Source organism: Artemia franciscana, chromosome 3 (assembly GCF_032884065.1).
Source record: "Artemia franciscana chromosome 3, ASM3288406v1, whole genome shotgun sequence".
In the NCBI taxonomy this organism is placed as follows: Eukaryota; Metazoa; Arthropoda; class Branchiopoda; order Anostraca; family Artemiidae; genus Artemia; species Artemia franciscana.
This window is the reverse complement of record NC_088865.1, coordinates 24,064,023-24,077,505: the sequence shown is the minus strand read 5'-3', so window position 1 is coordinate 24,077,505 and position 13,483 is coordinate 24,064,023. Positions and strand designations below refer to the sequence as shown.

General features: G+C 33.1%; 1 protein-coding gene across 1 annotated transcript in view; it reads left to right on the top strand.

Moving 5' to 3' along the window:
- LOC136025057 (structural maintenance of chromosomes protein 3-like) overlaps positions 1 to 7,548 on the top strand; it is a 94,233-nt gene extending 86,685 nt beyond the window's left edge. The window contains exons 22-24 of the mRNA XM_065700738.1: positions 1,472 to 1,663; positions 4,952 to 5,092; positions 7,339 to 7,548. Coding sequence (XP_065556810.1) covers positions 1,472 to 1,663; positions 4,952 to 5,092; positions 7,339 to 7,410 — 405 coding nt within the window. The 3' untranslated portion in view covers positions 7,411 to 7,548. The remainder of the gene's footprint in view (positions 1 to 1,471; positions 1,664 to 4,951; positions 5,093 to 7,338) is intronic.
- Positions 7,549 to 13,483: the final 5,935 nt, after the last annotated feature.

Here is a 13,483-nt window from a genome sequence, read left to right as displayed (position 1 = left end):
TAGCTTTATGGTTGTTTTTTCTTCTTCTTTCTGTCTTTCTTGGAGACACACTTACGGGTTTTCTCATGGCAATTTCCCAGAAAAGAGACTTTTGAGAGGAAAAAGAGATCGAAAAGATTTACGAAGTACATATTTTCTGGATGTGTAGCGCTACTAAACGGGTAACGCATGAATATATTTTAGTTCATGCACCCATGAATAACTTTTGATTTTTTCTCATCGTATTAAGCTGCTGGAACTATCAATTTACAATTCCATAAATTCAAACTTTGAACTTGGCGAAAACTAGACGATTTACTTTCCTACAGATCACTCCGATTTTTCTGCTTTGCGCTTGACACAGCTAGCATTGTCATCGATTAAATAGCTCTTATTGAATAACATGTTGACTCAGTGATTTGCTACCATTTGAGAACCGGGTAGTCAAAATATGATTTCCTGCCGTGTTGAAATGATATTGAATGTGTTAGTGAATCATTAACTAGAACGACACTTGGCGGATAAACTGGGAGTTTGCGAAAGGAAACGGATGTAGATAATGCATGTATGAGATATTCAAATAGGCCACTACTTTAAGGGCTCGATTTTATCTTTTCAGACACATTTTTAGTTTAATAACTATTGGTTGTATCAAGTGCTGAATATCCTTTGGCATAAGAAAAATGAAATGTCTAAAAGTAGAAGGGGAGGCACTTCCAGCTCAAAGAAAGAGCTCTTTTTTGTTTTCTTGTGATATTCCTCCACCTTTCTTAACTGAAAATTATTTTCTGATCTAGGTCCTGTCCTCTGGCGATTATCTGAAGATATTTAGCAGTAACTTATATGCAGAGACAAATCAATACATCACAATTACTTTAGTTCTTTTACGAGAAAACATTCTTTTCAATGTGGGGTGCTTTAATATATGCAAAAGGAACGATTTTGGCCTTCAATTAACCCTCTCACGTCTTGCTGCACAAAAAATATATTTTTCATTTATAACTGTTCATGCTAATACATTAAAAAAACATCCAGTAGCAATAGACCAAAAATACCTTCTTTTTTCTTTAATCCAAGACAATATAATGTTTTTTCTCGTTTTAAAGTATATTAACTTGTCTCGGTTTAGCAAATTCGTTTTAGCACTTCCTTCTCTCTCTCTTTTTTTTAACTGCATTATTTAATTCATTTACTTTTTATTGTCCTGCTCATGTTAGCTTAAATCGATTGCAGGGAATAAAGGTACTGTTCTTCTTTTTGTTCTAATTTTATTGTTAATTGTATTGTCTCTATGGTTCATTATCTAATTATATTAACATTTATTTTGTTATTTCCTTTTCTTTCTTTTTTTCTTTTGTTTTTGAATTATTCAATCCATTTATTGTTTATTGACATCTTTTATTTTAGCTTAAATCTGTTTTTGGGAATAAAGACATTCTTCTTCTTGTTCTTATTATATTATTTTAAAAGATTGATTTTCCCGTTTGCTTAGGATATTGAGGAAGGTCCGGTTCTGGACAATTTTACTGGAGTTGGTATTCGAGTGGCATTTAATGGGGAACATGAAATGAAAGAGATGAATCAATTGTCTGGTGGTCAAAAATCACTGGTTGCTCTGGCGCTCATTTTTGCCATCCAAAAGTGTGATCCGGCCCCCTTTTATCTCTTTGACGAAATCGATGCCGTAAGTTGTTGTTTTGTTCTGTTTAAACTTCGAGTTAATTTGTTTAAGCCTATTTCAGATGTTTTTGCTGTGAAAGTTTTGTTTCTACTGTGTGGTGCTTAATTTTGAAAGGAAATGTTTTTGCTATTTCTCAAAACTAATTATTGAACAAATGTAAAATATCATTTTCCTCACTTGTGCCAGGGTGCCTCTTTTGCCCACTAATTTGGTGCTGAGTGTGCATAAGTACTGGGGGTAATTGTCTGCGGTAATAAATAAGTGATGTTGCATCACTACCTAACTTGGTTGATCGTTTTTCAAAACTTTTGTTTCCTTTGTTCAAAAGTAAAATCATACATTTCTTAAAAATGTTGATGCTTGAGATTTTCGACGCTTCTACTCTAGGTGTGTACACATCTCTTGATTATCAGCAGAGAGTCAAGCACGTTAAACCCATTGGAAACAAGAGATTTATACGCAATGAGTGACATTATAAGCTCATTTGTAAAAATATTTACTTCTTTTGAAGGAGCCTGAGGGGGGGGAGCGCCGGTGCAATTCCCAATTCAGGTATTAGGCAAATTAAGTGTTGTCCATTAAAAATCGCTCGTAGGATGCTTAATGGGTAGGAGATTTGAAGGATGAGTTAGCCTCCTTCCATATTTTCTAAACCAGAGATTTTACTTATTTATTTTTGTTTTTCTGGTTGCTACTACCGGATAAGAAAATTTAATTTTTTTTTTAGAAAAGTTACACGTATATACCTGAATTTTGCGTTTTTGCCTCGTTTTCAACTTTGATATCCGTTTTAGTACACATATGCTTAATAGTATTTGAATAATTTTCGATCCTTTTCTGAGGCAGAAATGTAGAAACCATTTTAACGATCGAAGTGAAAAAATTAAAACTACTATGTTGAGCAGCTGATACTTAGCTTTTGTCATCATTTTCATCTCTTTGTTGCTGCAAATTTCTTCGTTATTATGGCCTGTAGCTCAGAGGAAGTTCTTAAGAATATGTTGTAAACTCTTCGATGACATAAATGCTAGTGGCGTCAATCGACTAATGGGAGAGTTACATTAACCAATGCCTATCGCTTTGGTTAATGTAACAATGTAAACTTACTTATCATTGGTTGGTTAATTTTAGCTGATTTACTGTTTCACACACTTAATTAAAATAGCAAACGCTACTAAATGACAATGTAAGATAACTATTAGTCCAATACTGATATTTTGATAAGAGTTTGTGGGTTCTGCACAAATTTACCCCAGTCCAGTTAGATTATGGAAGAACTGGTTGTGCTGATCAGTCACTTGAATACAGTTGTTTGTTTTCAATACAGTTTTGGGCGTTTAACGCCATACAGTATTTCTCTGGAAGGTAGAATTCATTATGGAGCCTGTGGATGCCACACAATCGTAGGAAAAGGCAATTATTGTTTCCAGTAAGAACATTCTAGCCTTTCCGCTACTTATCAAATCGGAAAAACCTGCTCAGTAGTTGTGTGGTCAAACATCAATCTAGCATGCTCTGATCAACGAACTCGATGATGATGTTCCGACATCTATCTACATTGACTGTTTAACGAAGTTTTACTGACATAGACAGCTGGTTACTCTTCAGGTGTTCGTGCAGCCACTTATTTAGTCCTTCATAATGACATATTTCTGCCAGTCTTCAAGAACAATTTCTGGTTGACCGAAGATATATATATATATATATATATATATATATATATATATATATATATATATATATATATATATATATATATATATATATATATATATATATATATATATATATATATATATATATATATATATATATTGTTTATGTTATATTGTGATCCTATTAGTTTAAGATTCGACTGCTTGTGACCTTGCAATAAGGCCGGGCTAAGAACAAATTACTGGCAAAACTTTAAGACTAGATCAATTTCTTTTTCATGGTAGATTCCAAATATGTAAAACTTTATAGGTGTTCGTTGGAGATTTTGAAGTTGCCGCTCTCCCTTGCCCGTAGAAAAATGCTCTGGATTTTTTTTTGAAATCACTTCCATAAGAAGAATCATATGATATTCGGGTTGTCGGATTACAACTCAAAAGTACACCAAAGAAAGCACACGCTTGTGTGAGCAATAATGATGAAGAGGAGAGGTAAAGAGAATATTAGCCTCAGTGACCAAAAAATTAGTACATCCCCCATTCGGTTTCTACCCGCCCTGTAATATATGGTAAAAATAGTATTCTTTTAATGTAGAACCCGAGCAAAATAAACAGATTCCGAAATTTGGGAGATAGTTTGGGTACGATCAGTACTACTATTATTGTTAATTTGATTACTATATTATTATTTATTTAATTATTAGGTTTGATTGTTTCGTTAATGAATTTTGTTGACCTCAATTATTTATTTCTATTGTAGAATAATTTTGCTTTCCTGCTTTTAGTTTTTCTTTTTGCGATTTTACACGAATTTGCGATGTAGTTCAAACACGTATTGAAAAACCATGTTATTACAGTGGAAATAAGAGATGCTAGATGGTGTCCTGCAATTGGTTTGATTGCAATTGCAGTTATTATCGGGGAGGCAGGACTATATTTCTGTGGTCCTTTTATTTTACTAGAGTTTTGGGTGGTAACGATCAGATAAAAGTACGGTAATCAAAATCAGAACTAATACCCTAAAAATGGCCAAAAAACCTTCTTGCTATAAAAAACTACTACTATTGCCATCTAAAAGGTATCTATGTACGGCCTTCTAAAATTCATGCAATCGCAATCCCCCGGCAAAATTAAAAGGATATTTTCGCTAGTCAAACAAATGATTTCTGAGTTATTGAATCGACGCCCTTTGTATTATAGATTAAAAATGTCACCAAACGGAAGTATAATTTGTATTGTTGTTGAAATAATAATTAAGTCCTGATCAGTCAAGAGCTTAAAGCTGGATGAAACAATTTTTGTCGAAAAGAATTTTACTTTTTTTTTTTTTTTTTTTTTTTTTTTTTTTTTTTTTTTTTTTTTTTTTTTTTTTTTTTTTTTGTATCGCGCAGTGATGTTTTCTGATGTCTGGCGTTTAATTTTTATATTTAGATGTAAAGTTAAGATGTTAAGTTTAGATATATTTTTCAGAAAAAACTGATTTCTTTATGTCTAGCTTCTTTTTTTAATTATCAAATTGAAAACGCCGTAACTTTGATCGTTAAATATGAGTAAAACTGCAGCCAAGCCATCCAATATTTCTTGGCAATTTTTCACGAAAGCCTTTGGTCTTTCATTATTATTGATGCTTTTATTTTAGGCTTTAGATGCAACCCATCGTGCCGCAGTTGCCAATATGATTCATGAGCTATCAGGTGAAGCACAGTTTATTACAACTACTTTCAGACCAGAGCTCCTCCTACATGCTAACAAGTTTTATGGCGTTCGTTTCAGAAACAAGGTAAATCGTAGCTTTGGTTGGAACAGAAATTTTTCTGTTTCGAGGATTTCGAGAACCCCTCGTAAAGGACGCCACAGAAAAACTGACGTCATCTTTGAGAAGTTTCAGGCTCTTTTCTTAATTCCTGCAATTTCTTTTTCAAATTAACATTTTACTATTAATGCTAACGTAAATACCAATTACAATTCCTGGATCAGTTACAAATGGCAATTTTTCTCAGTAGACAGTCTTTTAAGGAACGTAATCTAAAATTTTTAGGGACTGCAGCTGTTTTGAGCCCTTTTAACCCCTTTAAGGGCTCAAAACGGAATTTTCCCCTGAAGCGATAATTGAGTTTGGAAAGAGCTTAAAAAAGATATCAAGTGACGTATTCATTTTCTTCCTAACTAAATTATATGAATACGTATATATTCACCAACAAAGCTTTCATACAATACATGGTGTTAATACTGACAAAAACGTGAATTTTTCTTTCTCCGCTCGTATTTCTTTTGACGTTTCGGATTTTTTTTTTTTTTTTTTTTTTTTGAGGATTTCGAGAACCCCTCGTAAAGGACGTTACAACACAACTAAGGTCATTTTTCAGGGATTTCAGGCTCTTTTTTAAAATTCCTGCAATTTTCTTTATCCAATTAACATTTTACTATTAATGGTAATGAAAAAACTAATTACCCTTCCTGGATCAGCTACAAATGGCAATATTTCCCAGTAGACAGTTTTTTTTGTTTTTTTTAAACACACTTTTAAACTTTTAGCGACTACAGCTGTTTTGAGCCCTTTTAACCCCTTTAAGGGCTCAAAACGGAATTTTATCCCGAAACGATCATTAAATTTGGAAATTAAATTTCATATTTGAATAGAACTTGTGTTTTTTTTGTTATGTAGAAAAATTTTTGCATGCAATATAATTTAAAAAAACAAGTCATTGATCATGAAATTTTATTTGTTTTCCTACAAAACTAGTGAAAGAACTGTATATAAGGAGTATAGACCTGTTTTGATAGTCATCAACGGCAATAATAAAAAAAAAGAGTATCATTAAGGAGAAAAAATGTTTTGCGTAAAAAAATGTTTCTGCTTTCTCTTTTTTTTGGGGGGGGGGGGCTCATATATGCCTTACAACCGTAGCAAAAAGATGAAGAAATTTACAAAACCGTTCTACAAGGGCAAAACCAGCTTTCTCATAGTTAGTCTAAGGTACTTTTGTTTTTAAGTATGCATTTTAAATTGGAACGTTTCAAAGCGCGGTTCAGTCGGTCTCGATATATATATATATATATATATATATATATATATATATATATATATATATATATATATATATATATATATATATATATATATATATATATATATATATATATATATATATATATGTATATATATATATATATATATATATATATATATATATATATATATATATATATATATATATATATATATATATATATATATATCTGACACCTGCCACGTGTTGCTGGGGATTTGATCTTATCATTATATAACAAGTGCTATGGTTTTCAAGAAGTTTTCACGAATGACTGCACGCAGACAGGTATATAGGGGACGGTTGTAGGGTGTAGCCCAATCTCTGAATAATTATGACTTTCACAATCTGTTCTATTCACTCCTTCTCCTAAATGTATTCTCTCCCTAGGCTTTTTCAATGATAAATGACGATAATTTAAAAAGACAAACAAAAAATACTTTGTCTATAGACGCGCAGCTGTTAGAACCTAAAAATACGCCCATAGTCAATTTTGTTTAGCACTGTGACATAGACGTGTTAAAGCATCTTCGTAAAGTGGTTTTACTCTATTCTGGTTTTAGAATAAAGGAGCTAGTTGATACACAGCATTTAATTGAGAGGATCAGTTGCATTTTCTAAGAAGAAAAAAAGCAACTAATTTTATCTGGTTCTTGATTGACTTTTCTCTTTAAATTTGTGCTTTTAGTATCTGCTTGATTTTTTTTCACAGCTTTACGACTCTTCTTGCCTGCCTCTTTTGTCTATTTGAAAGTCTTCCTCTTCCTCTCTTCCCTCCCACCCTCTCTCTCTCTCTCTCTCTCTCTCTCTCTTTCTCTCTCTCTCTCTCTCTCTCTCTCTCTCTCTCTCTCTCTCTCTCTCTCTCTTTCTCTCTGTCTCACTCACAATCCTTGGAAAGATTGGAATTGAAATCTTTTTTTATGATTTTGCCCTTTCAAGTTTCTTGGTTTTTATGCCTTTTTGATGTATTTTTCAGGTGAGCCACATCGACTGTGTAACACGAGAGGAGGCATATGATTTCGTCGAAGATGACCAAACTCATGGTTAATCTTCTATTTGGATTAAGTTTCTGTCTTTTTGTTTCTTTTTTTACAATTCTTTGATCTTTTTTTTTGTGCAGTTCTGAAATCGGTATAAATTTTGTACATGATGTATGACTTCTATTCAATACATGAATTTTTTATTATAGTAGTCTTGATATTTCATCTTAATAACAGTTCTTCGATTTTTCTGGGGGGGGAGGGGGTACCGAGGAGACGACTAATAGCACGTCAATGCGTAACCTTGCAACAACCAATGGGTTTGACAACTACAAAAGTCTAGTTTAAAAAAAAAAAGAATAAAACGACTAATGAAGAAACTTTAGTGCAAGATCCTAATAAAGTCAGCTTTCCCTTGCCTGTTTGTATGAATCCTTTGTTCTCTGTTGAAAATTGAAAAATTAAAGATGAATCCTTTGACCTCCATCTTCGAAACCATTCCAGGTTCCAGTAGCAATAGTAGTCAAAAATCTATCTTAGGAATCCCTGTAACGCGTCATGACAAAACCGGTTCGAATGAACCCCTCTGGTTCCTGCAAAAAAACTTTTATTTGTTAAACAGTAAAAGAACACAACTGGTAAAAGTTGTATTACTTCAACTTCATGCTACAAGACAGGACATATAATCTACTTTTAAAAAACCCATCAGCTTTGAAAAATATTCCAGTACAATTGTTCGTGGGCTTGGAGATCGATAGAACTCCTGCTATGGTAGATGATGAGAAATTATTCGCTACTTTATGTCGTAAAGACAGCAGCTTCTTAGAAATGTCTCTCTTACCGTTGTATACTACACCAATAGTCATTATGTGAAATGTTTTGAGTACGAACAAGCTGATGAAAACAGTCGTTAAAATTGAAAGTAAGAGCTCATGCAGTTCAAAAGCGTCTGTTCAGGACTCTGACTGGAGCGATACAGTAAAAGTATGGTGATGCAGGGTTTTCCAATGGTCCAAAAAGTTACTTCCTGGTTTGGTAGAATTTATTAGAACAAGATTTATCTGAGGTAGACGATCCGGCTTGATTTCGAGATTTGGTTTTCTTGTAGATATAATCGAAAAGCTTAATATCCTTAACTTTCAGCTTCAAGGCTAAGAATAGGTGGGGCCATTTCAGATATCTTATCAATCACATAAAAGCTAGAACTGTTGGGAAAACACTATCCAGTTAATACAAACACTTGGCTTGGTTGAAGCAGACACTTGACAAGAAAGGACCTTCACTGCGTTCTTATAGCAATAAAGAACATACTGCAATTCTTTCATACTTGAAGGAACTATTCAATCAGCGCCATCAAGACTTAAAAAAAATCGATTGTAGCACAGTTTGTGACATCTCCTTTTGGAGATATTTCTGCTGAAGAAATCCCTGCTTGTGTCGTGAAGTTTCTTTAAGAAATTGCTAGGTCTAAGCGATAATTTTAACGGATTAGTATTAAAGGGTGATTTGAGACTGACTAGTGTAGAATAAAATAGATTAATAAGCATGATTAGGCATTTGGAGAAAGTGGTGCCTACAAGATGATAGGCTATTAAAGGCAGTATACCATTTGGGATCTGGACCCTTGCCTTGCTATTGCAGCCATAACCGTAAGACTCTCCAAGCTTGAAATAAAACGAAGTCCAGCAGTAAAATCAGGAATAGACATTGATTGATACAAGCTGAATTATGATTTCGCTCTAAGTACTTTAGAGCGATACTGTACTTTTTTTTAATTTTAAAGGGAGGGCGTAGATTTTGCGGTTATCATGACCTATTTTTTTCATGGTTTTAAAATAGCCTATGAAACTTCGACTTTCTAACATATTTTGAACAAATTTCAATAACTTTTTTGTCTCTTAATGACTTTTTGCCCTGGTCTACAAATCAACGGCTTTTTTTCTTGTATCAGAAGAATCGAAGACTATTGTAAGCAAGGGCACCAGCAGAAAATTTTCCAGGGGGAGGTGGACAAACGCCAAAATATCAGTAGTGGTTGGGTGACAGGGAATATATTTCAGGAAATTTTTCGGTAGGAATAAGTTTATTTTTAAATAACTTTTACGAAAAAACTCCCCAAAAAAGGAGGTATTAAATTGCATGCAAAATGAAACAAAACACAGTAAATTTTAAACGACATGGATTCCTGCAAAGGGATCAATTTATTTCACCAATAACATATTTAATTATTATGCATTTATCTAAAAAAAAAAAAAATCAAACTCAAACCAAAATTGTAGAAAGAATTTTTACTTCCTTAGGTTATAACAGATGTAGACTTGTCTTTATATAATTTTCTATGCCTTAGAATAGTTTACAGAAGGAGTAGAGATACTCAAAAATAATCCTGCCTGCATAGATACCACGTTTTAATTTTATAACGGCCACGTAAAATATACATCCTTCAAAACAGGACAATTCCTCTCCCCTTTCGAATTTAAATCCCTTATATATTCAGATATTAAAAAAATAGAATAGCGAAAGAAAAACGAAGTTTAAACTTACCACCCGGCTGTCAAATTAACCCTCTTTGTTTTTATTGTCCTATTCAACTAAATAAAATGAAATGGTTTTAAAAAATCGTCAAAAGAGAATCTTATTAAATAGTTTGTGATAAAAAAAAAAATTTGAAGTAAAAAGTGACTTGGACCAATATTCACCAAAGCTAAAAACTAAATTCTCATGACAATAGCTACACCGGCAGTATTGGCTGTTTATGTTGATTCTAAATATATAGAATTCTTTCAGTTTATTGTTACCAATTGACTGCCTGAGAAAATTTATTTTAGGCTTCCCAGTTGTCAAAGAAGTAATGCCACACGGTGTCAGTACTAGATTCAACCAAGTTGTTCGCTTTATTTGTAATGAAATTAGGCAATGTTTGGTGATTGTAATTGCGTATCAGCTATAATAAGAGAGGGTGAATAATTTTTTAGATTAAGAGGGGTAGATTCCCAAGAAGCACATTTTAATGGACAAACTGCTTACTCTTTATGATGTTTCAGATAAATGTTGGAAGGGGTAGGGCAGGAGTAGGAATGAATTAAATTGCTTCTCTATACAGCTAAAATGTTACCTTCCCATATCTACCAGCACAGAGGTGGAAAAAGCAGGTCATCATCAGCTCCGCCAGAAAACTTCTTTGGGATGGTAAATACTGATAGTAACTTAGTTTTGATTAATTTAAAGTATGAGGTACTTTAATGTATTTAAAGAAATGTATGTAATGTATTTATCAATAAAAAAATCCTCTCGTAGACGTAGTGATGGCTTTAGTTATGCAGAAGAGCAAAAGTCTCACAGAATTTCCATCCGTATTAACAATAATACTCATTTCCATCTAACCGAAATTCTTTAGTAGAACGGAATTCTTTAGTTAACCAAAATTACTATTCGCCGCTAATTTTTTAAGTGCATTCCATTTTATCCAAAATTGATATTGCAAATCTAAATGTAGGACGGTTCTAATCAACGTACAATTACTGATTTACACATTTTAAAAGCAATTAATCAGGGATTTAAGGGAACGGTGCCTCAAACTATGTCTTGATTAGGCCTGGGTAGGATTTGGAAAACAATCAGAAATTAAATAAAAAAAGACCTTTTTAAATAAAAGCAAGGAACAAATTTGAAAGATATTTGAAAAGATTTTTCTTTATATGGAGGGGTTGGTCTCCTCTTTAGTTCCTAACGCTTTCTGTGACGTTTGGCTTTTTTCAAATTTTTTGGGAAAATTTGAAATGAAAGATTTTTCAAAGCACTAAAAGACTTTTGTGTAATGAGCAAGGTGTTGAGAAGGGGTCAGTCCCCCTTATACACAGGGTAATTTATATTTGTTCTAAGTTCTTAACTAGCTCTTTACTTTATATGAAAAACCTTTTCTATTTGTTTAATTTCATATAACGAATCTGTAAGGTTTTATGAATACAATACTTTTGGTTGCGCAGAAAAAACGATCAATATTTTAATAATCTCTGTTTGGATTTTGATGGGTAATCAAACAGTTCGTGGTAATCAAACAGTTCGTGGTAACGAAGTGTAGTAAGGAGCGAAGTCTTGCAGTAAATATCCAGCTGTCAAGCAGTGGTATGATATCAAAATCCACAACAAATTCTTTCCATGATTAGGGTATAACTGAGACTCCCATTTATCCTGCCCACCACGTCCACTCCAAGAAGTATCGCCTTCCCCCAATCAAATCAGAAAGAGATAGGTTCTCAATCAGATACCAGATTCCTCATACTGTTAATAAACTTAATTTAGCAGAAATGTCCTCAAGTTTCAAGATTGATTTTCTTTGAAAAACATATTTCAAAAATAGTTCTTTGTGTGGATTGATGAATAATAGATTTTAGTATGAATTTTGTTGTGGTGTTCTCGCTCTGAGGTGGCCTCCTCTGTTATCCCCTACCTTGTATGTTTTATTTCTTATCTTTTTTTGTTATTTTGACATTTTCATATCTCTGTTTTATGACAACAAATATAAATCACACACGTCAATAGTACAAAAGATCAAACAGTTGATCCTAAACAAATCTTAGCTTAACGTAACTACTGTTGGCTGTAAAACAACAACAAGATCATCGATGCGCATGATTAAAAAAAAAATATCAATTTAACAATAACATAAAATCCAGTCAAGAAGTCAAAACAAGGAGGGTCTTAATGAAAACACTTTGGATTCTCATCACCAGCCTGATGCCAGCAATGATTCAATAGCGAAAGAAAAACAAATTTTAAAGCTTATCCTAAACAATCCCAAGCTTAACAGAACAACTATTGGCTGTAACATAACAACATAATCACCGATGAGCAAGATACAAAAACAAATATAAATCTGACGTTAAGATCAAAAGCCAGTTAAGAATTCATAACAAGGAAAGTCCTAATGGCAATGCTTCAGATTGTCATCACCAGCCTGATACCAGCAATAGCTTAATTACGAAACAAAAACAAATCAAAGAGCTGATTCTTAAAAAATCAGAGCTTAACAGAACTACTGTTGGCTGTTGAAGAACTACATGTTCATTGATGAGCAAGATTCAAAAACAAATATCAATCTAACGATAAAATCGAAAGCTAGTCAAGAAGTCAAAACAAGGAGGGTCTTAATGACAACACTTCCTGTTCTCATAACCAAACTGATATCAGCAATGACCCGAAAGCGAAACAAAATCAAATTGATGAGCGAAAAACCTTGCATGGTTTTTAATTTTTGTTTGATATTTCGACATTTTCCTACCTCTGTTTCATTGTCGACACAACGAGCCCTGCTCCCCGTCGTCCGGTTTAGAAAATTTTTACTATGTAATTTGGTCAATAAATAGTTGATCTTAAACAAATCCAAGCTTAACAGAACTACTGTTTGTTGTAAAAGAACAATGTGATCATCGATGAGCAAGATTCAAAACAACTATCAATCTAACAATAAGATCAGAAGCCAGTCAAGAAGTCAAATAAAGGAGGTTCTTAATGAAAACACTTCAGATTCTCATGACCAGACTGATGCCAGCAATTACCCAAGAGCGAAACAAAAAAAATCGAAGAGCTGATCCAAAGCAATCCCGAGATTAACAGAACTACTGTTGGCTGTAGTAGAACTATATGAATATCGACGAGTAAGATTCAAAAACAAATATCAATCTAACTATAAAATCAAAAGCCAGTCAAGAAGTCAAAACAAGGAGGTTCTTAATGAAAAAACTTCGGATTCTCATCACCAGACTAGTGTCAGTAATTATCCGATAGCGAAAAAAAAATAAATCGAAGAGTTGATCATAAAAAAAACCCGAGCTTAACACAACTACTGTTGGCTGTAGAAGTACTACATGATCATCGAAGAGCAAGATTCAAAAACGAATATCAACCTAACTATAAAATCAAAAGCCAGTCAAGAAGTCAAAACAAGAGGGTTTTAATGAAAGAACTTCGGATTCTCATCACCAGTCTAATGTCAGTAATAACCCGATAGCGAAAAAAAAAACAAATCGAAGAGCTGATCTTAAACAAATCCGAGCTTAACAGAACTACTGTTTGCTGTAAAAGAACAACATGATCGTCCATGAGCAAGATTTAAAAACAAATATCAATCTAATGATAAGA